Here is a 26,255-nt window from a genome sequence, read left to right as displayed (position 1 = left end):
TCCTAAAGTGAGACGGAGGGGGTATTTGGGATGACACGACAATTAATGCATAAATAGTAAAGTAAGAGAGATGAGAAGAAGTATAGTTAAAACAGTGTTAGTGGATATTGTGATCCACATTATTATTAGTGTTTAATGATGAACACGAGTGGTATAAGTTATAAATAAATTGATGTATGGATAATGAGTTGGAAAGAACTTTTTATAAATGAAATGATATTTATTTATGGGACGAACAAAAAAGGAAAGTATTACTCCTTCTATAGCTGAGTCGTATTCCTTTTTGGATTGTTTCATTGTAGCTGAGTCATCTCTCTCCCTTTACTATTTCTACTTTATTCTCTTTTTACTTAACGAATTTAAGACATTTTTTCTTAAATCTCGTGCCGAAAAAGAAATGTCTCTACTATAGAGGGACGGAGGGAGTATTACTTTTATGAGACGGAAGGAGTATCGTCTAACAAAAATGAGTATAACGTAAAATAGTCATATTCCTAACTTGTTCTTTCACTAATATGAAACGAAGCCAACTAAAATAGTAAAAGACGACGCCGGAATTTGAAATACTTGCTTACCTATATTAACGTAAACAATAGCTTTGAGGGAAATTGGAAGGAAGTTTCCTCCAGCAATAAACAAGACATGCAAACAAATCAAAAGTCCAAATTTGAAACTTCCCAGTAATTTCCCTATATATTCTTTTCATGAATATGTGTATGCAAGTGGCCCAACTTCCACAAAAGACTTGTACCGAATCATGTGCTAAGTCAAGATCCATGCAGCAATACTCGTTTCCACATAGTGCCATGGATTAGGTCACCTTTCCAGCAACCCTACTCTCAATTCTCTCTTTAACTACATCAAATCACTTTGAAGAATAAGTAAAGCAACAAATGCTAAGACTCCACTCAGACTTTACTCCATCATTTCCCACCAAAGTCATTAACAAAGCCTAACTAACATCTACATCTCAGTCTTTCTCCAATTCCTTTACTTTTGGAGTTAATGGGAGCGGTTAATATTCAACAACTATTTTCCACATCGCTTCACTTTCTCATTCTCGCATTATACAAAGCGAAGCGTAAAAACACGTGCAACGCCAACTAGAATAATATACCAAGAAAGGTTCAGCTAGTGTGCAACACAAGCAAGGGAGAACAAATCCATAGATTAACATCAAGGAGAGAAAAGAAATACCAAAATCTATACATTCTATCTTCCACAAGTCAATAGAATAAGTTATTAAAGTGTCAAATTAATGGATATGCATCAAGCACCAGCATCCTTCCAAATGGATTATGAGTCAGAAACCAACTGGCTGCAACCAAATTTCCGAACATCTTACAAATAGACTATGTCAGTAACTAGACAGGTGCTACCCAATTTTCAAAAGTCTCTTGGAAAAAAAAACCAAGGAAATTAATCAGCAATATACATATATATGCTCAAACAATATTTTCAAACTCAAACATTAATAGTACTTAACACTTGATACCTATATGCGCCCATCCATTTTACCTTCTCAACTATCAAGACTGTTTCAACAAATCATGAACATTGTTCTTAAGATTGGGCTAATGTTTCAATCATCATCATCATCATAATCGTCACCAAACTTCTTTAAAACCATCTATTAGTTTATCGTGATAAGCTACTAGTATTACGTTATTAATGTGCTAACTATTTTTGTCCAAACTCTCTACAACTTACATTCAGTATACAGAAAAAAATAAGAATTCACCTTCCATGTTTCCTAGTAATCCATATACATCGATGAAATGCATGAGATGGTTCTCGTCAACTATCCAAGTTGTACTCTAATTAAAGCTCAAGTAATCAACATAAAACATGTATAGGTTATAGATTATAATGAGAGCATCTACAAATTCATCTAGCTTACAAAATTACTAAAACAAGCCAAATCCTAATTAAAGCGGATATAAGATCAACAACTATAGTTACTAGGTTTGATGGTTGAACCACCAAGGTGCAAAGGATAATTAGTTTTACCAGCCCATCAGCAACATCTTATCTTATAGGTCACAACAATTAGAAAACAACAGAAAATAACATTTCAAACAAAAAGTAACCATCATGTTGAGGAAATGATAAACAACACTCCTCATAATTAGGTTTTGTGATGCAAGGAAAAAAAGTCAAAATGATAAATACTTGTTATAAACCGAAAGCTAAACTGAAGCTGACATACTGATGGCTCCACAAGTGTTTTCTATAAACTATAATGCATTTTATCTTGACTTATGTGGAGATGACTTAAGATGCACCTAAATACAAGCCTATAGAGTACCTGATCTGCAGGGCTTGAACTCCTCTACTTAAAACATTAAATTTGTCATCACCAATAGTTGTGATAAATGTGAGACTTACATGAAAATGAATCAACAGAAATCCCAGCTACACAAATAATGTTATTGTTTCACTAAAATGTAACTTTGTGTTGAAGGTTATTGACTGGCCACTTCATGTATCTCCTAAATTCCAATAAACTGTCTGTATGTCACTCTAAAGCCCTGCACTTTGGTAGCATACAATGATTCTGCAGTAAAGATATGAATATATAACAATTGTAGGACCATGCATATTGACAAGCCTAATTTGAAAGTGGTATATAGGTATTAGGTAATTAGCTCAAAATTTGGATATAGTGCAACCAGGTCTAAAACCTTAGTGAAAAATAAGAGATTCTAGTTACACGGCAGGGAGAAAACCAAGATTATCAGCAGCTAGATGGAGAAGGATAGAAGCAACCTACTCAATAGTATAAGGAGATAATATTGGACAACTAAGTTAGTTTTGAGGTACAGACAACACTAAGTTATGCGAGAATCATGTATCATACACAAACAACAATTATTCCAGAGAAAATGCTTATGGATTGTGTGACCGCTTTAGGCATTATCTAATAAAATAAACAATAAAAAACCAAGCATGACACAAGGACTAGAAAAGTATCATTGACAATATATCAGCATCCAAAAATGAAGATATTAGTTAGATCCATGAAAAAGCAAGTGGTGTGATAGGGATTAGTGACCGATAAACCGTGCATTAACCAAAAAACCAAGTGGTGCAATCTCAACTACAAACTAACACTTGAAGTGTATGGACATAAATTTCAGAAATCAGATGACAGATAAAGACATTGATGAGAAAGATGATTCTTCTCTCTCTATCAAGATTTCAATCAATAGATTCAAAAGAGAAAAAAGAAACAATAAATTGCACATGTAACTAGAGGAAAAAGACATAGGTGAATAACTTTCTTGCAATTTCAGATTTGCATTACTATGAACTTGGATGACATTTACTATTGGAAATTATGTCAATATTTTATGTATAACATTTCAGAATTCAAATTACAAGTTCATGATATCAGAAGCAAGAATCTTGAAGAAGACATAGACCTTCACTGTAAGAGCTCTAAATAACAGGAGATTTCTGTTCTCTTTATATCAATGATATACATCTTCATAGACCAGGAAGAATTATGCAAAGAAACAAAAGTTTGTTTCCAGAGAAACTTTTAAATTGAACGATCAAACTTAGCAACTACCATACCATGTAGCTAAGACTGTAACCCAATATAGGCATCTACCTGTTCGACCCCAAAGAAGGTAGTTGCAAGTTTTAGTTAGAACTAAGCATCAACACTTTTGAAATTATAATAAGCTGTTAAAAAGGATGGTAAATTGGTAATGGTGGATGTCAGCCCATAACGTGGAATCAAACTGTAGACTACTAGAGCCATCAACTAATAATTGTAATAATGAATAGAGATAGCAATGAGGTCTCCTCCTCTCCTTCGAGCATAGTAATAGAAAAGGTTATATGGATGCATGTAGATATGAAGTTGATATTATTCAAACTGTTCCTTTAAGCTCATTATGGGCAGCAGTTTATATGAATGCAAAAGCATGTTCATGCAACAATCTATGAACTTATAATAAGCATTCCTCAAATATGGAAAGTTTTATATATTTATATCTGGGTCCATTTAACCTATCGTGACCCATGATACTCTATTGTGAATCATAACACAGGTGAAATGGAGGGTTTTGATATTTCCACATACCCATCGTACATTGCACAAGGAAAATACACAACCATTCAAAGGGTAGAAGAACATGAGTTTTTTGGCCTAATCTGGAAGCTTTATGTCTGTTCAACTACGACTGAATCGTTTCCATGAACTTAGAGATTTGTTACTCCACATTTTTAACAAGATAACTGGCTTCAACTAACCTTGGGGCAGTTCTTGATGATTCATTTTATACATATCCCACATGACAACAAATGATAGGCTCAAGAGACTACCTGGATTTTTCTCTTTAGCAAAATCTAGTCATTATTGAGTTAAAATACGAGGTCATTTGGCAATTTAAGCTGAAGAAAGAGATCTAAAAGAGGGTAGCTTCAAGTAAGATGAAAGCTGACATTACTGATAGAACAGTGACCACTTACTAAATTGTGTTTTCTAATATGTTAGAACTGTTTCCACATTCACCAGCCTCTTTCTTCTATGTTTTCTAGAGCAATTGGCTTCTGTAGTCCAGCCAGTTTGATATCCAACAGACAAATAACCATGTCCTTTGTTTCAAGAGTCATCATTCATCAACTAATTTTCAATTTATAATGTTGGGAGGTTAAAAAAAATTCAATTCTTAACCAAGCCAAAACTCTCAAATTTAGTGGAATGTATGTTCGACTTCTTACAAGTGCAGAGTCTAGCTATATTTTTTGAAGGCAGAGACAGTTTAGTAAACGCCCAGTCCATACAAATACCTTATTCGAAGTCATAATAACGGCTATAAGAGCATAGAAGTAAATGCAATACAATAGAGCAACATATCAGACGCAGATTGCCAATAACAAACCACATAAAAAAAATCAAACTAAAACATCAAGCAAATACTAGTCCTTAGTAGATGAGAAGTGAGAAGTGCACCTGCAAAATCAAAGTTTTTAGAAACATTTAAGACTTAAAAGAGGGAATGAAGGTCACATTTTGAGTTGCACTTGCACAAACCCTGACGCTCCAGAAAATCTCAACTCTTGCAGCGCATCAGATCAGAGCCACAGAAACTGACTTTATCAAATGCTCCTCATAATTGGAACCAATAAATCGTTAGTAACCTCGCCTAAATTGATGCCCCAAAATCCAACCCCGTAACTATTTTCATCCGCAAAACATACCATCGAAATCTACCTAGAAACATGTTGCGGCTAACAGTTGTGGTTCGCAAAGCCACCGCATCTCTCCTTGGCAGCTGCGAAACATGATTACATCTCAATCACGTCCCTCTCCTTGAAATTCGGTTTGGAAAAAATTAGTTTCCTCGAGGAAGAGGAGGATTTGCATTTGGTAGAAGCCGAGATGGAGCACCCGATTAGTCGAGGAGGGGTCTTGTAGTAAACCGGGAAAGGGGATTAGGGTTGCGCCGCCGGATCGATAGTTTATGGTGATTCATATGCTAGGCTGTGTCTCGTTTTTGCAGTTACCAAGTTTGTTTGTGGAATCTTATTACGGAGATTTAGGATTAGGATTAGGATTAGGATTAGGATTAGGATTATAATATATCTACGATTGGTATTGTTTGCAATTTCGCATTACTACATATAGCACATATTGTTAATGAAACAGAATAGTATGGTTCGGTTAATCCTTATATTTTTTTAAAATAAATGAACATAAACTAAAAGATCACTTCACGATAAACTCAAACTCGAGACCACTAGGGTATGCATTGTTACTCTATCACTAGGTCAATTCGAGAAACTCACAAAGAAACAATCCGATATTATTTTCTAAAAAAAATAAATTAAATAAAAGAGAAATACAGGAGATTTGAATATGTAGTTTACATGCATCACGTGTAATTAATATTGTCGTTGGAAACATTCACCGGGTAATAATCCCTTGTATTTTTCATAATCTTGGCAGTAATCATACACCAAAGATTTATTTCTAATCAACTCCATTTGGTTCTGATCATCAAGCCCGAGTTCGGAGGTTGTACATGCCGCAGCAACAGCCGTACAATTAGCGACGCTCGTACTTCCTTGGAATTTGCACGCACGCGCCCTAAATTTACGCAGCTTGGCGATGAAGGGTGATTTGCTCCAATTGATCCTGTCCAGCCCCCCTCTCGTGGCCCAACTATCCGCGTTCCAAATACTCGAGTACGCCCTCATCGGCTTATCTAGGTCCGGGTAAGCGACTCCATCATCTAGATAATTTCTATATACTCTAATCGGGATATTATCCACGAACCACCTGATTGAATCATCCATTTCGACATTATACATTGTATAATTTTACTATACACACAAGGGCAGACACATAAGAAAAATAGCGAACTTACACGACATGCGAGGGAGTCCAACGGATGGTGTAGTTGTGGTAGTCTTTGGTGGGGTCGAACCACGGGTAAAACTGCACTTCTCTTCCAGCAGCTCCTTGTGTGTAAATGTTGGTATGTATAATGTAGGGTTGCCCTGTTACATTTCCTAGAAACTCAAAGTCAATTTCGTTGTGCTTCGCCCCTAGAGAAGACAACTGCCCAACCAACCAAATATGTTAATAATATGAACTAAAAATTTTAAATTGAATAACTAAAAAATTATAAATTTTGATATGAAAAATTAATAAAAGAAATTTTTTTTTGATAATTTGAGGATCTCGAATTCTCAAACTATCTTAATTAATCCAAAATAGATTACGATTCAATTAGTATAGACAAAAAGAGTAGGAATAGATAACTTACATAAAAAGAAGTTACAGTGCCAGCAGAGTCACCAGGAACAAGCTTAATTTGCATTTCAAACGTTCCAAACAAAAATTGATCCTTGGATTGAATTCCGGAACCTGCATTCAAATTTGGTCAATTTCTCACCTGATTAATCAAACAGTGAGTGGCAATTAACTCGATCAAAAGCTGAAATCTTATGTTTTCCACTTACGATTATTATGAATTAACAAAGAACTTTTTCAAAAAGCCTTAAATTTCTACTAATTTTAGCAAAAGGTTAAAACCCCAACCCCAAGGAACCCCCCATATCCAGACTCGTCAGTATTGTGAGGGATATTCAATCAGGTATGCAGTGGCCCCGCTATGGGGAGACCGTAACCCACTGTCTTGGCAGAAGACCACCTTCCAACAGAATTATGAGGGGTGTCCAATCAAGATAAGCAGTGACACGCTAAAGGGGAGGGCCGTATATCCCACTGTCCTGCCAGAATCCCACTTTCCAAGCCCACACACTTGTACCTGAGAGATGTTGCAACCACACGCAAGTAATAGGAATCGATCATTACCCTTTCTTGCAAATCTGCCCCTCCATCGTATCTTCATTCTTATTTTTGTTAAAAGGTAAAAACACAGATCTGTTTTTTTTTTTTTCCAAACAAATCAGTGTGTGTATGTGTGTGTGAGTGAGAGAGAGAGAACCTGAGACAGGGTCGAGGAGGAGAGTAACATCATCGCCACCGGAGGGCTGCAGAAAGCCAGAACGCTGAGTGCCCCAGCTCAAATGCATGCTCTTCATCATGCTTCTTCCTTCAATCACATTTGAATTCATGAATGCACTAAATATAATCGCCATTGCTATCAAAAACCCCAAATCTCCCATTTTTCCAAACTCTTTCTCTCCTCTGCACCCCCTAATCTTCAAATTGATACAATCAACTTCGCAGTTTCGGATATTTAAAAATGTTACATAGTATAATTAATTGTTTTATTTAGCACAATTAATGCACCAGATACCGCCTCAAAGCCTATGTTGTGTTGTATGATGATATATCAATCACACTTCTTTATAAAAAATAAAAATATTATGAACATGCAGGGTGGTGGTCCTCGAAAAAATTGAAATCAAATTTCCACCCACCAAATTAAAATTACAGACGTTATCGGTTGTACTTGTACCGATTTTATTAATATAGATAGATGGCTGGTGATAATATTGAATACCATTATTAAATTTGGGTTCTCCCATCTCAATAATTATTTTCTTGCAAACTGAGTACCATTATTAATGGGTTTCTCCTATCCCAATAATTCTTTTCTTGCAAACTATAATATCTAACAACAGATTTATTAATTAGAGATTTACAGAATGTAGTTGACCTTGCTTCAACGGAACACTGCAACACCATTAAATAATACTCCATATAAATTATTTTTAGCGTAAGCAATTCGTTTTCTATTAACTAAATCAATAAATTATTTTTTTTAATTGATGGATAATCGGAATAAATATTTATAGTACAAATAAATACTAGTACAATATTTTTTAGTTACCATAACATTTTCAATGATAGTAGTATTTTTATAATAATACATATTTTGTAATCATATTTTTTATACAAGTTTCAATGATAAATTTAATAATACTGATTTTATTTTATAATCATATATTTGCAGGGCCGACGTGCGTCAGACTAATGCGACGGCCTTTGTCGCCAGCTATTTCGAACGTGCATACACATTATTTAATCTCATAGTATCAATTTTCATTCATAATTACTAGTCATCATTTGAAATTTTGTATTGGTAGTACTTAATTTCAAAGAACTTTATTGTACAACCTACCAATACAATACTAATATAAAGATTGTGTAGGTAGCTAGGTATAGGATAATATCATGGCAACATATAATGCTACTCTTAATCATAGTACCTTATTTTTAGGCGTAAACATACTCCCTCAATTTTTTAGCAAGTTGGACAAGTTAATAATTAATTAATCTCTATTTTGCATGAATTACATAAGACTAGTGGTCAAGTTAGCTAGCGTGAATAACACATTCTTAATTTATTTCAATTTGTAATGTTTATAAGATTTATAATAAGTTAATTATGAGTTTTTCACTTTTTTCTACTGAACTAACAATAGTTTTACCCGTAAAGAAAATTTGATAAAGATAGTTGTAATCTTGAGGATTTAAAAGTCGTGTAAAATTATAAATTCATTTAATGCAATAACTTTATAATTATAAGTAAGATTATTAGCGTCTAATATTAAGCAATTTTGTGAAAATATTAATTTTTTTTACAAACTTAAAAGATGGCATATAAAAAATATCATGAACTTACAACTGGTGCCAATTACCAGTGGCGTATCCAGGATTTTCAATTTAGGGGTGCAAAAAATAATTGCGGCTTAAAATTTCAAAATATTTCTAATTTTTTTTTGTTTTCGTTGTTATGTTTTTTCAATTATTTTATTTTTTTAAATAAAATCTTTATCGTTATTTTTTTATTTCAAAATACTTCATTTAAAAAAAAAATTATTTTATAGTATCATGTAAATTATACCATTTAAATACAAATATCCATGTTTTGTTAATTAGTAATATATAATATAGATATGTATATAATGAGGAGGTTAGTTTAATAAATATAAAGTTTTTTTAACGACAAAAATATATAATACTTTATAATAACCATAGTATTATCTATTAAAAAATAGTTAATGAAAATTGAATATGAAAGAAATACAAAATTAACTTATAAAAGAGCAAGTTAGTGGTTAAACTAATAAATGTATTTGTTAAAAACAAAATAATTAATGAAACTTAAATATGAAATGAGAACAAAATAAAATTGAATTAGAGGTGATATAGATTAAAACAAAGTTAATTTGGAGAAGAGAGAGTGTAAGTAAAATTTAAGACTAGGGCATGTGCTCAGGAGGTTTCGAACTTGGGCCTCTGGCTTGAAGAATGACCGATCTTACCACTGGGCCATAGATTGATTTTGTGAAATAGGACTAAATAATGTATTAATACACAAAAATTTGGGGGTACAGTTGTACCCCCTTGCTCTAGCGTGTATACGCCGCTGCCAATTACGCTTAAATTAAAGAACGTGGATGATTGTATAACATTGAAATGATAAGGTAAATGTCTATGATTTGTGTACTCAAGTTGTTAATGCTCTTCCAATGGCAGTAAATATGATATTAGTAGTAGTTGTATTCGACTATCTATATAATCAACGTTAAATTTTATGTTGTAGCCACACCACTACAAAATAAACTCTCAAATTCCACCAGAAGCGTCGTTCTTCTGTAGTGGGAAATGGATTCAACAGATGGATAGCTCACAACACTCCTCCAGAAGAGGATAGGGCATGGTTGGGACGAGGCAAGTGTCCCTAACTATTTGCTTCGTAAGGTTCTTAAAATGATTAACCAGCGCAGTGACATTACGACGCGCTTGAAGATTCTCAAGCAGCGTTACGACACGTTCAAGGTGTTGGTCAACACGACCGGTGTACGCTAGGACTATGGGAACAAGATCATTGTCGCCAACGAGGAAGTGTGGAAGGCCATATTTGAGGTTGGCACATTACATTTGTATATTGATTTAACTTATTTTTGTAAACACTCTAATGCCGTTATTGATTTGTAGACGAATGCATACGCCGGTGCTTACTACCACCGCGACGAGCCACAGTTTAACGAACTGACCTCTTTGTTCGGTTACTTCGATGTGAAGGTTGAGGAGGTGACCGAGGTGATTAGTCTATCCGATAACACCGAGATCATAATTATTTCTGAGACAGCCGAGGAAAATGAGCCGGTTCGTATGAATGCAAAAGCTTCTTCGGTCGATGACGGTGAAGTGAACTCACCACAGCCTGGGTCAGCCTCGCGCGTTCGCCGCAAGCTATTTTATATGGACGCGGTTAACCTAGACCACTTTTCATCCTCAAAGTCCCCTAGTCGCGTTATCCCGACGAAGAAGGTGTTAGGGTCTTCACCCGCAGGTTTGTCATGTGCTTCTTGGAGCCCGCTCCCAACCTCTTGCAAAACGGCACCATAGAAGGGTTTCTTAAGCATCCATCGGTTGTTAAGCAATATGTAGTAGGTCTATGCTTTTGTTGGCTAATTTTAGGAAGTATGCTAGTATTGCCATGTTTTGGAACCAATCGATTGTTAAGTTATACATTAATTATACAGGTGTGTTTGATTTTAGGAAGTATGGGGTAATCTAAATATTGCTCGATGGGTATGTTTCAAATTTATGTATTAGGAACTATGTAATGATCTATGTTATCAAGGTTTTATGTTTTATGTTAGCATGCCACTGGAATATTTTTTTGCACCGCAGAGAAAGGCTTAGTAGCAAATTTACAATGTGAATTTGGCTTAACTGTCGAAAGCAATTACTAAATAATTAGCTAATAAAATATTCCAACAACAATTTGGAATTACATAACATATTAAGCACTACTACCCAAATATGTTATATTGGATCATCATGAGTATCACAAAGTCTAAGTGATAGGATCTTAATTAACAAAATAGACACCTTGTTCATATTACCCTACTACATCCACAAAAGACTATACAGGCATACTACGTAAAATGCATTGGCCCTATAAGACAAAATAGTAGAGATAGCCGCCACCACTTTCAAAGCATACTATCGGTCTCCAGGAGATCTAACACGAATGACGGTCGAGCAAATTCATCCAAACCCCTAAAAAGATCCATAAGATCGGGCTCCTTCACAAGCTTTTTTGCAACATAAAATTGTTGTTTAATGGTGAGACCGGGTATACCTTTGAGCTGATTGAACACCTCAGTCCTCTTCGCGCTGAGATCAAACTCGTAGGCAATTCGGTTCGAGATTTCCTTCAAACAATCATTCGTGTCTTCGTGGATGCGAGTCATCAAAGTAAGGACACTGTCCATCTTGTCCACCTTGTCCTCTGCCTTCCTCTTCTTGACTTTTCTGGTAGTCATCTTCGGAGTAGTCGCCAAAGGTACCGATGTGCTCTCGGCAACCATCTCCGGCAACACACCGTCTGGGAAGACTTCGTCGGGGAAGTGTTCCTCTAAAGTTAGTGGAGAGGACTTCTCTGAATCTTCATTCAAATGCACTTTAGAACCATAAATTTTCTGGACTGCCTCCCCTGTGTCCACAGACCGAACTCCCTCAGCACGGTCCTTGCTGAAGATCTCTTTCCAGTTATTCAACAAGGGCCAAGACTTGTTCTTCATATACTTCGCGTTGCTGTCTTTCTGTCATAGCAAAATAATAAAAAGCTTTAGTTCTAGTATTGAAATATAAATGTGCATAGCTCCAAAATAATATGTAAAACACAACCTGCACGACTTGTGCCCATTGTTCATCATCGATATCTATTTTGTAGTTACCATCGTCATTGAAACCAACGCCACTGCAGTCAAGTATCTGCATTAGCGAATAGTAGTTCTTCTTCCAAGAAGTGATCTTAAACTTTATGTGAGGGTGTACACATATGTCGGTCTTTGGGAATTCCCGCTGAAGTGTTTAAATATCCTGCATGGAAGCCATTATCCGATTTTCATCCGGCTGCCGTCAGCTCCTTCATAGTTGCCAAAAGGATCTCCTCCCCACGTTGTGTCCAGACACGCCTTGACCTATCTACTATTAACCCTCTGCCCGCATGAACATCAGGGTCAACTAAAAAAATACAAATTTCTACTGTCAATTGTTAAGGCAGCATATGTACCAAGAAGAATGAATGAAATTTACCAGAGAGATTACCATCTGCCAATGGATTCTCGCTGGTGTCATTGCCACTCAATTGTTGGGATCCCATGGGAACAACCTTCACAAACTGATAAATATTACTCCCTCCGTCCCGGCTAAGATGACACATTGCTTAGCCGGCACAAGATTTTAGGAGTTATTGGTTAAAGTATTTAATTGGAGAGAGAGAAGGTGGGTGTAAGTATTAAAGTAGAGAGATAAAGAAAGATGAATGTTTTAATAGAAGTGAGAAAAAGTGGTTGAGTGTATTAATTGGAGAGAGAAAGTTACCAAAAAAGGAAATGTGTCATTTTAGTTGGGACAAACTAAAAAGGAAAATGTGTCATCTTAAACGGGAGGGAGGGAGTAGATTTATTCCAGCAACTACCACAAAAGCCCATTGAATCATTAACTTTGTTCTCAAGAAATTGTTATCCAGAAATTATATGGTCAATTTTTTTGCCCAAACAAGAATGACGAACCCATTGAATCAATAAATCTCTAATCAACAAACTGATATCCAAAATTCGCACAACCAAAAAATGACGAAAGAACCAACACAAATTAAATGTCACACTGCAACTATCTTGTAAATTCAAGCTTGTTCATGTTTGACAAATGCAGATATTCATACACACAATATTGCCGAAGGAAATTCCACTGTAAACAACTACCGGAAATCCTGTTAAGGTTGTCCATTCAATTATTGCATCTGTTCACTAATTGCACAGAAATAGATGATAGGCAAACATACCACAACTAGCAAAAATCGATAACCGGCTCGGATTTAACTTCGGTGGAAGATCTTGCTCCTGTGGGGAATCGTCGCAGGCTGCAGCGTGGATGGAAGAATGATAATTTCGAGTTCAACTTATGAATTTGAGTAACAACGAAAAGGAGAGGCGCGAAATCAAATTTGGGGACACGCCAAATAGGGTCTATGAGGGAAATTCTAGATTTATGATTAATTAATGAGGTTATTTTTGGGAATGTATATTTGTATCACACATTTGAGTGTGCCATACCAAACAGAAGAATTACTAACATCAGCTTCGTAAATTGACAAACAAACAGCAATAGATGATAACTATGCAATTTAAAAATCACAAATATAGTGTTTACAATATGCTAACACATTTTAGACTAACATGTCAAACAAACAAGCCCGTAGTGGCAAAAAAAACAAGTTCTGTTGGGCCATTTAACTGGGTCTCTTCACTTGTTCTATTGCATGTTAGGCTATAATTAATCTAGGCTCAATTCTAAAATTATGACGAAATTTGGACGAGTCTGAAATATATGAACTTCCATGGGATAAAATTACACGAAACTTATTTTGATATTTCCTTCGCGTTCTGTTCTAGCGAATTAAAGTTGAGTGGTAGCTCTGAAATTATACAAATTTAATGATCAATATCATTCCTAACCCCAAAAATGGCCGACAAGCATAATCTCTTCTAATCGACCACCATGGTGTAAAAAATGACCTATTTTTATCATTGCAAATTATCAAAATATGATACTTACAATCAACAGATATGCAATTGTTACAAGTTTTCTCAAACAAGAAACTTGGAAGAAAAATAAATGAGTAAATGTTTCGTGATCAATTTGAGACATTTATTTTATTTGTTACTCGAGGCAGACCTTGACCGGGCTAGCTGTTTATGGGAATGAACTGTGCTAGACTGGGTTGGGATGCACTGAGTTTCCTTTTATAATTTCGACTCATACCAAAGCTCACTTAGTAAGTGGACTGGACCGAGTTGGGTTGTGAAGATTTTTTTCTTAATTTTCATTTATTTTAAAAATTTTATTGAATATTATAAATTAAACATAGTTATAATTTGAATGTTAAACTACTTATAAGTTTCATATTTTAAATTATAGTTCAAATTTTTTTTTCGTATGATTTTAAATTATATTATTAAATTATTATTTACTTAAATAAATACTATATACATTCATATTTATCTTATTAAAAATAATTTTGTAAAAAAAGTCAAATGTAATTAAAAACTTCATAGTATAATATAAACTAAAATAAACTTTTGAGATAAATTAAAATTAAGTTAATTCTAGAGGAGAATTAATTATAATTTGATTTGCAGTGGTGGATATTTTTGGGCTTGGACTGGGTTGGTCTTAAGCTAGGGCTGGGCCTCAATTTTTAAAACAACCTAATTGGAGCCAATCGAAGTCTGCTTCGTTTAACTAGTGGCTGGTCCTGTTCCGGTCCATACCGAATATGTGAGCCGTGCTATGTTGAGTCAATCCAACACAGTTAAAAAAGATTCCCTTATATATTAATAATAAGTGTTAAAAATGATTCAATAGAACTTCTAATATTGTGGGAAGCTAATTCATCATGTAAATTAAGTTTGTAACCAATTTCCTGCACATCATTATTTGCTAATATCGAGTTGCTTGATTAATCTAGATATGCGTATGGAATGGGATCTTCATAGGCGCAATAAGCAAAAAACATTAATAAAAATCACAATACAGAAATTGGCAGCAAAAGTGAAAGAGACACATTAGGTTAACAACAATGTGACAAATGAAACAGCACTAGAATCCATCACAACGAGCTATCAAACATATTTAGTACTACTAATATTAACATGACAACCAAAAAAAAAGAGAAAAATATCCATCATCGGAATAATCAATCTACACACACAAGGAAGGAATACAACCTGTAACATTTTGAATTTCATTTGTACCAATTAATCGAATTCATCGCCCACGTAACTCTCATTAACCTAATTAATTCCAATGAATCCAAAAAAATGCTTCCAATGTTGCAATTAATCTAACCAACATACACATATAAATAAATGCACCTTAGCCTAGTATTATTGTACACAACATCACTAGAGAAAGAGAAATATGGCGACAAGCACCCCGGACTATTCGTCGTACCTCCCGTCGAACCTGGTCCCCGACGACGCCAACCCGCCATGGATGAACAAAGGCGACAACGCGTGGCAGCTGACCGCAGCCACGATGGTGGGGCTGCAGAGCATCCCGGGGCTGGTGATCCTGTACGGCAGCATCGTGAAGAAGAAGTGGGCGGTGAACTCGGCCTTCATGGCGCTTTACGCCTTCGCGGCCGTGCTGGTCTGCTGGGTCGGCTGGGGCTACCAGATGTCGTTCGGGAACAAGTTCGCGCCGTTCCTCAACAAGATCGACGACGCGCTCGATCGCCACGTGCTCCTCAAGCAGTCGTTTGGTGGATACAAGTTCCCTACCGCTACCATGCTCTACTTTCAGTTCGTCTTCGCCGCCATCACGCTCATCCTCATCGCCGGCGCACTCCTCGGCCGGATGAGCTTCTACGCCTGGATGGCCTTCGTCCCTCTCTGGCTCACCTTCTCCTACACCATCGGCGCCGCCAGCATCTGGAGCCCCAACGGCTGGCTCAACAAAAAGGGCATCATTGATTACTCCGGAGGCTACGTCATCCACCTCTCCTCCGGCGTTGCCGGCTTCACCGCCGCCTACTGGGTATTATGTTTTTTGATTATTTATGGAGCTTCTGATTAAAAATACTGAAAAAACGGTATATCGCTTGTATCATACCGAAAAATAATGAATTTTCGTAAAATTTCAATATGGTAACGATATGAATTTTCCAAAACGGTATATCGCTAGTATTATGTTTTTTTTTTCTACTACTGTTATTTAAATTTGTGGAGCTTCAAATTAGGTGTTGTGACTGATTGTGCATATTTGGGATTGTAGGTGGGGCCGAGGGAGACTAAAGATAGGGAGAGGTTCCCCCCGAACAACATCCTGCTGATGTTGGCCGGGGCGGGCCTACTGTGGATGGGGTGGACCGGGTTCAACGGTGGTGATCCTTACATGGCCAGTATTGATGCCTCGCTTGCCGTGCTCAACACCCACGTCTGCGCTGCCACTAGCTTGCTCACTTGGTTGCTCTTGGACATCATATTCTTCGAGAAGCCATCCGTCATCGGCGCCACTCAGGGGATGATCACCGGATTGGTGTGCATCACTCCTGCTGCAGGTACACCATCGATAATAATTCACGAGATTTCATCTTATACCTAATTGATCATAAGTTAAAACTTAAAGCTCATTAGACTTATATAAGTGGTAAGTTCTCCTTAATTTATTGTTTCATTTGTCGGATAAATTGTCAGAAAAATCATTAAACTTAATTTAATTGATTTCTGGTTCATCCCACTACTATAAAAATCATGTAATTTGAATTTCATCCACGTCAACAAAATCTAGTAAACTATAGTATTTTGCATATTTTCCAATCAATCATTGTCGTTTTCTTTATAAGAAACTGCATCGCTAATTTCATCGACAAATATGCTAACCTACGATTTCCAACTAATGTAATTTTAGTGAAAAAGTTTAATGTGGGATAATTGTAAGTAAATTCAAACTTTATAATTTTTCTGCTTGATTTAAAAAATTGCGAATCAAAACTTGACCAAACTTTATAATGGGCAGGGGTTGTGCAAGGATGGGCTGCCATCATAATGGGCATCCTCTCCGGCTCGATCCCATGGTTCACCATGATGGTCCTCCACAAGAAAGTGTGGCTTCTCCGGCAAGTTGACGACACAATGGCCGTATTCCACACACACGCAGTGGCCGGAACCCTAGGCGGCCTCCTCACCGGGTTCTTCGCTAACCCAAGGCTATGCTACCTCTTCTACCTCTCCCAAAACTACGAGCACTACATAGGCTTGGCCTACGGCATCCACAATGGAAGAGCTGGCGCCGGCTTCAAGCAGATGGGCATCCAGATCCTCGGAGTCGTCTACATCCTCGTCCTCAACGTCGTCGTCACCAGCATCATATGCAACCTCATCAAGCTCGTCATCCCGCTCAGGATGTCGGACGAGCAGCTGCGCTTGGGCGATGAGGCCGTGCATGGCGAGGAGGCGTACGCGCTCTGGGGCGATGGCGAGAAGTTCGAGCGCTCCGTGCACAACTCGGTTTATGGAGGGGATCAGGAGCTTGGAGCTGTGCAGCACAAAGTATGATAACTGTTGCTACTTTTTCTTCTCTTAATAAGCTTGGAATTTAAACATGGTTGCTTGAAATTTGATCTTTATAGTTTGGCATGGTTTCTCTTGTTGTTTTGCGTTTTATTTCTTTTTATTGATAAGATATGTAGGGGGTGAATAATCTTTGATATGTCTCGAATGTATGTTGTTCCAGCAACATCTGATGGCCTTTGTATCTGACATTGAAGAAACGTTTTGATTTTATTAAGCTATTGTTGCGAAGTAAGGTCAGTACAAAACTAGTACTGTTCATCAAATGTAAACCACGGTCAATTTACTATACAAAAGAGCTTTGTTGTTGCAGTACTATTAGTAGAGATAAAATAGTAAGTGTGACTAGTTTTTTAAATCGTTCTTGTTATAATAATTACTTTCTATTATTTTAATAGCAAAAGAATTAATTTATTCAATTACTCCGATTAAAAATAGAGTCGTATGTGGTACTCCCTCCCTCCCTATGTACGTAACTGAGTCGTATTCATTTTTGGATTGTCACATCGTAACAGAGTCATTTTTTTTTTCTCTCTTATTCCAATGGCAATAGGCTAGCAATAGCCTAGTCAAAAACTCCTCATGCCACATCATCTAGGACTAGAAACTCCTCCTGCCACATCATTAGGACAAAAATTAATTAAAATACAAAAAAAAATTACATAATTAATTAAAATACCTAGAAAATATATAAAACAACCGCTAGGTCGCTAGCCGATTTTGAAGGCTGCAACACGTGAATCGGCGTGAGCTAGCCGATGGGCTAGCCGAAATCGCGCTGGCCGGTCGCAATGGAGGCTAGCGGATAAGCTAGCCTCCATTGGAGATGCTCTTAACTACTCCATCCGTCCACGAATAAAAGTCCTGTTTTTTCATTTTGGTCCGTCTACGAATAAGAGTCCCGATTCATAATTACTATAAATGGTAAAGAGACATCACATTCAACTAACTCGTTCCACTCACATATCATTTAAAACCAATATATACAAGTGGGACTATTATTCCACTAATTTTTTCTACCCACTTTTCTTAACATTTCTTAAAATCCGCGCCATTTAGAAATGAGACTCTTAATCGTGGACGGAGGGAGTATCTCTTATTTTATTCTTTTTAGCTCGGTGGGATCTATAAAATATTTTGTTTGATTTGCTCATTTTGAGTGAATTCGAATTCACCTTTCTGTACATCAACAACGTGTTGTTGATGTTGTTCGAGTTTTTTGGGGGAAGAATTGTGATTGAAATTCATAAATTAGAAGAAGAATATGAGTTGTGAGCATTTTGGGGCACTACCTTGATTCGATCCAGAAAAGAATAGAAATATGTGGATCAGTGTAACATACCTTCTCTGCATACCTTTTTGTGAGTTATTCCGTGAAAATTTTAGTACTCCAATTTATGAGTGAGAAATCATTGTAATGAACCAATTTTTGTGGTGTTTAAAAAGAAAGCTCCGAAAGCTTTACATTTGTTAATTCTTTTGGGCTTTGGGTATTCATAGGTAAAAATTAAAATTGATTGGCTTTTGACCTTATTTCAATTATTTCTTTTTATTTTATGCTTGCAGAGGGGAGACGAAGAACCTGTTATACAAGATTTTCAAAAGTGTGAAAAGATAGAGCCAAATTAAAAGATTTTTGCATATAGAAAAACGACGAAAGTTAGATATTACAAAGGGAAGTGAAAAAGTTTGTAAATCTATGGACTTAATTTCTGAAGAAGACGATGAATAATTGAAGAGAATAAATTAAAAAAATTAAAATTGCTGACATTGCTGACACGTGTGTGTTGCGCAATCGCCCACCAGCTTAGTGGAGTAATTTTTACTGCTTTATCCCTGAATAAAAGTCTCCATTTGACTATTTGACTTGGTATTGTTTTAATACAATTAACTGGAAAATGGATTTAAAAAGTTGGTAAAATATATTATGCTCACGGCCTCTCTTAGAATAAACTATCTACACTTTATTGAAATTAAGTTGATACTAGCTTTTATTTTTACTCTCGGATTTTGTTTTTATTATTGATGTACTTAAAAGTTAACTATAAATCAGAAACGATATTGGGCTGTCCATCAATCGTAAAAAAATCATATAAATAGCTTCTTGGATTCTATGACTTGGCTCCAATCCATTTTGGACATTATGAGGCCCAGTACAGGCTTACTCTAGCAACTGAATTCTAATGGGCCGACCCAGATACAGAGTCCTTTTATTACTTCATGAGTTTCAATTAACACTCCTCCAATCAAATAGAGGTTGGTGTTCACTATTTATTTTGAATCTCATACAATTTTTTATTATTATTAAGTACTCCCCCGTTCCACAGTAATAGAGGCGTTTCGTTTTGAGTTCTCGTTTTAAAAAAATGATAATAAATAGTTAAAGTGAGGAGAGAATAAAGTAAGAAAGAGAATATTGTTGTGAAGAGTCTTATCTACAATATTCTCTCTTACTTTACTTTTTCTCCACTTTAACTATTTAATATTATTTTTTAAAAATGAGTGCTCAAAACGAAACGCCTCTATTACTGTGGAACGGAGGGAGTAAGAAAATAACGATTTAATTTAAGTTCATTTATATGTTATTAAATCAAAATAAAATTTCGCCACCTACATATTTCAATAGTTCTTGTAGATTTTCCTGAGAGAGAGCAAAAATATAGTAATCCCTCGTTCCTAAAAATTTGTCCTATTTTTCTATTTTCGTCCATGCCACAAAATTTGTCCCATTACATTTTAACAATTTTTGGTAGTGAACCTCATATTCGACTCATTTCCACTCATATTTTAATTCCTCCGTCCCAAGATAAGGGACTCACATTCCTTTTTGGGACGTCCCAAGATAAGTGAGTCATTTCCTTTTTTAATATTCTTTCTCTTAATTTTGCTCTCTACTTTATTAACTCTTTTACTTTATTCACTTTCTACTTTACTAACTAAACCTCATTTCCTTAAATTCTGTGCCGAAAAGTTTTTGCTCATTTATCTTGGGATGGAGGGAGTATAAAACTAAAATAGGACTCACATTACATTAACTTTTTTAACTCACTTTTCATTACATTTCTTAAATCCTGTGCCGAGTTAAAATGAGACAATATTTGAAAAACGGAAGGAGTACTATACTACTTCTCAAATTTCAACGTACAAAGGGTTAGTTAGATGATTCAATTTTTTGGTATTTTTAGCCTCAAACACACTTTTTCTACTCCATCCGTTCCAAATAGAGTTATTTTGTCATTTTGGTACGTTCCATAATAATAGAGTCACTTTCCTTTTCAGTAAAGTCAACACATTTTTCTACACCTACTTTACTCTCTCCTACTTTATTCTCTCTTCATCTCTCTACCTTTTTTTTGTTTTTCCACTTTACTCTCTCTTTACTTAACTCACCCAACACAATTTTTCTTAATCACCATATTAAAAAAAACGTCTCCATTATTATAAAACAGAAAGAGTATAAATCAATTTCGACAACCACAGATATACCCATCTAAACCCCCTTTTCAGTACTCAATTATTTTTAAAATCATTAATACATTTATTTTTCTGCTTAGCTATCAGTAAAATCTTATAAAATGTTACGCGCCATATTCCTATCCAACTTTGAGCTTAATACACATATCAAAATTAAATTAGAGCGCCAAATCAAAATATCGGTCAACTGCAGAAGGAATGTGACCTAGTCAAATTTGAAGGAAAGGAATTAAATATTAGTTGTACGATTTCCTTAATTAAAAATTACTACTACTAATAAACCTCTTTTATCTTCTCTGCATCCTACAATGTCCCCAGATTTTGGTGGTGCACTGATGTCACACGGCTCCAAACTTCTATGAAAACATCCATTAAATAAAATACTCCTCCGTCCCACTTAAAATAAAATATTTAGAAAGCGACACGAGATTTTATTCAATATTATTTTGTGAATTAATGAAGAAAAAGTAAAGTAAATAAGATAAAAAATAGATAAAAACTTATTTACATTTTAGAAAATGTTTCATTTTTAATGGAAAATCCAAAAAGTAAAACGTTTTCATTTTTAATGAGACAGAGGGAGTAATTAATAGTCTCCAAAATATCTAAATACGTATTTTATATATTTTTAATCTTTAACTTTATTTTTATAATCTGGATTTTAATTTTATTCGATTGATTACCTTAAAATTGTTTTATGTACTTAATCTTTAATATTATTCATATTCATCTTATACTCTTTTAACTTTGATCTATTTTCATACAACGCAAACTTTGAGAAAAGTCCCGGTGATAACCTAGTTAAAAATAGGGATATTGGTCTCTAAAATCATGAACTTTACTCAAATTTTGGTATTTTCCATGAACTTAAAAATATTTATGTGTCAAAATAAATGAGTTCAATTTTTTATTTTTCACCACAATTAAAATAATATCGTTCATTTGCACATTATCAAAGAAAATATCATAATTTAACTACAACTTCATTTTCTCCCCCTTCAATCAAAACAAGGACCAATTATGCTTCACGTTGAAGAAATAAAAATCATTAGGAATGATAAAAATCCTAGAAACCCCATAAGAAATGCCCAGACCATCAACAAGAATATTGACAATCCTTCTATTTGATGACGTGGACATGATGACCAAACTCATTTTCTATTTAGGTGGAAAATGAAAATCCACTCCACCTAATTTTATTTCATTCGAATCATATTTTCAACATGTTTTTTACCACCGAGCTAGAATTGTAAATTTTATCAAAGTAATTGAGATCATACATTATATTGAAAAAATAAAAAGAAACAGTACTACATCAAAGTTGGGATTTATAAATAGAAAAAAATGTTAAACAAAGATGAGGATTTAAGCTAATTGAATATTGAAATTAAACAGTCTTCCCAGTTCTAGGGTTGTTATATGTTTTGCCTTGGCTTCCGAGCCAAATTAACTGCAACTTGCCAATTTCTTATATTTGAATAATTCTGAACCTCGGATTCGGTTAATTATTTTAGATTTTTAGCCTGAATTAGGTTTTGATTTGGAGGGAAAGTGAGGTTTCATTGGATTAAGTGCTTGTAGTTTAGCACTTCTATTATGGAAGTTCTCAAAAGCTTCAAACTTAATTGTGTCTAAACATGAATATATCAGTAATTCAAGCCGACTAATACATTTCGGATCATGTATTCTAGAATTTTAATTATAATATCTATGACTGATCTTCTCGTGTCAAACAAAATTGAAGAATATAGTACTATCAAATTTTGCTTACGCTAGTTGTAAAATTTTTGTATAAAAATTGAATCAAGAACTTTTGTAGTACTTATATACTCCATTTGCCATATTTTAAAATATATTAATAAAAGTTGTGATCATTTTATATACTTGATCACGCTTAAATTGACATGATTGAGAGAAGTTGCCTCAAGCTCTCTCTACTTCAAGCATCGAATTATAAACTTTTATCTACTAAATTCGGATTGACTGCACAATAGTATGTTTTCTAACTCATGTTTTTATTCGTGGATCGTCCCACTATAAATAAAACGTTTCCTAAAATAGAAATAACTATATCTTTATTTTTTCTCTCTTCTTTAATTTACAAAACAATATTAAATAAAATTTTGTATCGAAAAAAAAATATTTCATATTTATTAAAACGGAGTGAGTATATCTTATTGTCTGCAAATGTTTTAATATGTCTAAATGAGAGTGATTATTCGTGAGAAATCTAATACTACCAGTGTATATACATTCAACACAGTCGTTCTTGAGTTTCAATTTAGTTCTTAACATTTATTAACATTCGATTTCTTCCGCAGGCTGATGGATGAGGTCCTCTATTCAATATTCGACTTTTTTCCTGAGTCAACAATTAATGAGTTAGCAATTGATCCCTTTCCTAATGAAATATATAGAAAATAATATTTTTATAAAGTAGTAGTAATATTTTTAGTGGTAGTGATTTTGAGAGGTAATGTCTTTGATATATATGTAACTTTTTTTTGTTTTTGTCAATTAAAAAAATTATAGCTCTTTATTTTTTGACAATCTCATCATTTATTTATTTACTTTGATATTGTTTGACAGTCAGGGTGGCAAAGGCGGATGGCGAAAACGAATGTTGATCGTAACGATTGGGAGCGAGTGATTTTTTAATATATTCGTTGGTAATTTTACACTGTTGTTTTCGTTAGTGACTCATCAATTATTGTTGAGTGACTTTTATCTAGACAAATTCGACGGTGAATTTTTTTTAAAATAATGTATTATCAATTTAATTTAATCAAACTAAATTAATAAAATTAATGGCTCAACAAAAGCATTAAAATATTTTCTTTAATTTCGAGAGTTATCTTATGAAATGTAGAACCACAATGGTATATACTCCAGTGGGCATGTGAGTATGGATAACTGAGAAGTGGACATGGTGTTTGGCAGCATATTACGATTCCCAAGTATAGTGGAGGGATCAATTTCAAGACAATGTCAATCACCACCGCTTAATATACCATCTTTATTTTTTGAAAACATATAATAAATTATATACTTATCGTAGTTTAAATAATTATATTCAGAGGTTATAATCAATGTCGAATTAATTTTTATTGCCAACTGTTGAATCCGTCATTGTTAGTTTGTTTTAGGTCATTGAAAAATACTCCCTCCATTCCATTAAATATGAAACATTTGCTTTTCGGTACGAGATTTTTTGTAGTGTTGTTTTGTGAGTTAGTGAAGAGAGAGTAAAATCAGAGAGAAGAAAAAGTAGAGAGAGTATTGTTACCATTTTTAGAAACGTTTCATTTTTAATGGGACATACCAAAAAATTAAACGTTTCATTTCTAATGGGACAGAGGGAGTATTATTAGTTTGTTTTAGGTCGTTTTATAAAATTCGGATTTAAAAAGTACGAATATCATATTTAGATCATTTTAGGTCATGCCTATTATCATGACCTTAGACAGACTAAGTATGACCTTAATATTTTCTAAAAATGACATCTACCTGTGATTCTAGTACCAAAAAGATAGAGAGAGTATTGTTACCATTTCTAGAAACGTTTCATTTTTAATGGGACATACCAAAAAGGAAAATGTTTCATTTCTAATGGGACAGAGAGAGTATTATTAGTTTGTTTTAGGTCGTTTTATAAAATTCGGATTTAAAAAGTACGGATATCATATTTAGATCATTTTAGGTCTTGTATCAAAATTTTCTTCTATAAAATGACTTTAAATTTTAGATATTTATTTTTAGTTTAGAATCATATAAAATCTTCAAATTTTCATAGTTTTCTTCAATAATATTTGAAAAGAAGCATTTCATCTTGATCAACTACAATATAAATTAAAGTTTGTGTTCGTGTCGTTATTATGACATTGTTCGTAACTAATTCTTTATGAAAATTAAAAATCACATCTTATATCTTACATGAATCATTATTAAAATGATAAATATATTAAGATTTTGATGGGTTAGTTCTTAATTTTGTCTTGATTGGTTTTGGTGGTGGTAAGACACTAGTGGCAGATGATGGGACGATGCAATAATGAGTTGAGATGGAACTTGAAAGCTGATATTGTGGAATCGAGTGGAAAAGTGTAGAATGAAGATTGAATAAGACTAATTATTGTGTAGAATGAAGATTGAGGATTCAAAAATATAAAAAAACACAATTTAATATTTTATAATTAAAACTCACAACCCATCGGTCCGACCCGCAACCCGTTCGGGCCAACCCGTTTAACCCGCCAACCCATTCGGGCCAACCCGTTTAGCCCGTTTTGTATTCGAGTAATAAAATTACAACCCTAACCCACTCATATTACCGGGTTGTTCGAGCCGGCCCACAGGTTTCGGGTTGAATTGACATCTCTAGTTGTAAGCAGGGGCGGAGGGAGGGTGGGGCCAGGGGGGCCCATAGTCCCCCCACCAATTTTAAAAAAACCTAGGGGTATTTTAGTAATTTTGCATTAATTATAATTTATAATACATTATTATTAAAGACAGCAAAAATTATATGAATTGTTTCCTCTCAGCAAAATTTATATGAATCATTTCCTTTTAATTTAGCTTTCTCCTTTTGCCGTTTTATAAGTGTAATCTGAATTCTCCTTCTGCCATTCTATAAGTCTGTAATCTGAAATCTGGTTATCTAAAACTAGGTATATTTCAAAACTTAAATATAATTCAATTAATTTTTCTACATGTGTTGTTTCTTTGTTTGGCGGCAATAATTATGTAAATTGAGGCCTAAATAATCATATTTAAAGCTCTAGATCAGTACACATAAAATTCAAAGGGGAAGAAAGAAGATAAGCTTATGTAATTCAATGGCTATGGTGGTTCTGTCGTTGGAATTCTTTAACCCCAATTCTTTATTTGATGTGTATGTGTTAATAGTTTTATACTATTTTTATTAATTATTGTTCGTAATTGCAACTTTTTAGATTTGAGCAGTTTGTATATTTTGGTTACTCTTTATAGTTGTGGAGTATATAATATGAACTTTATCCTTTTTGTGTATAATTTATATTTTGCTATTCTTAGTATAGAAAATATCAAAAACTTTTCTTTATATTATTCTCTTTCTTACTTTACCATTTCTCCACTTTAACTATTTATTACTCTGTGACGCCCCGGAAATTTCGATCCTTTCTTTCGAGATAAATCGGATTTAGTAGCTT

At 34.5% G+C, this 26,255-nt stretch overlaps 3 protein-coding genes across 3 annotated transcripts; 1 reads left to right on the top strand and 2 right to left on the bottom strand.

The window, feature by feature from the left end:
- Positions 1–5,726: 5,726 nt before the first annotated feature.
- On the bottom strand, positions 5,727–7,786 carry LOC125201602 (putative xyloglucan endotransglucosylase/hydrolase protein 26). Its single transcript, XM_048099778.2, has 4 exons — positions 7,470–7,786; positions 6,786–6,886; positions 6,384–6,577; positions 5,727–6,295 (listed from the first exon to the last, which is right to left on the bottom strand). Exons 1-4 carry the CDS (start codon positions 7,648–7,650, stop codon positions 5,899–5,901), a joined length of 873 nt encoding a protein of 290 aa, XP_047955735.1. The 5' UTR covers positions 7,651–7,786; the 3' UTR covers positions 5,727–5,898.
- Positions 7,787–11,442: 3,656 nt separating this feature from the next.
- On the bottom strand, positions 11,443–12,232 carry LOC148932679 (uncharacterized). Its single transcript, XM_089063867.1, has 2 exons — positions 12,140–12,232; positions 11,443–12,054 (listed from the first exon to the last, which is right to left on the bottom strand). The coding sequence occupies exons 1-2, from the start codon at positions 12,230–12,232 to the stop codon at positions 11,443–11,445; spliced, it is 705 nt and encodes a 234-aa protein (XP_088919993.1).
- A 3,203-nt stretch (positions 12,233–15,435) lies between these two features.
- LOC125202804 (ammonium transporter 2 member 5-like) lies at positions 15,436–17,850 on the top strand. The gene is made up of 3 exons (XM_048101277.2): positions 15,436–16,057; positions 16,295–16,580; positions 17,039–17,850. Exons 1-3 carry the CDS (start codon positions 15,440–15,442, stop codon positions 17,575–17,577), a joined length of 1,443 nt encoding a protein of 480 aa, XP_047957234.1. The 5' UTR covers positions 15,436–15,439; the 3' UTR covers positions 17,578–17,850.
- The last annotated feature ends 8,405 nt before the right edge of the window (positions 17,851–26,255 follow it).

This window comes from Salvia hispanica, chromosome 2 (assembly GCF_029641045.1).
Source record: "Salvia hispanica isolate PSC_SH4W2 chromosome 2, Shi_PSC_v1, whole genome shotgun sequence".
In the NCBI taxonomy this organism is placed as follows: Eukaryota; Viridiplantae; Streptophyta; class Magnoliopsida; order Lamiales; family Lamiaceae; genus Salvia; species Salvia hispanica.
Note: the sequence above shows the minus strand (reverse complement) of the source record. Positions and strands in the feature narration are given on the sequence as shown.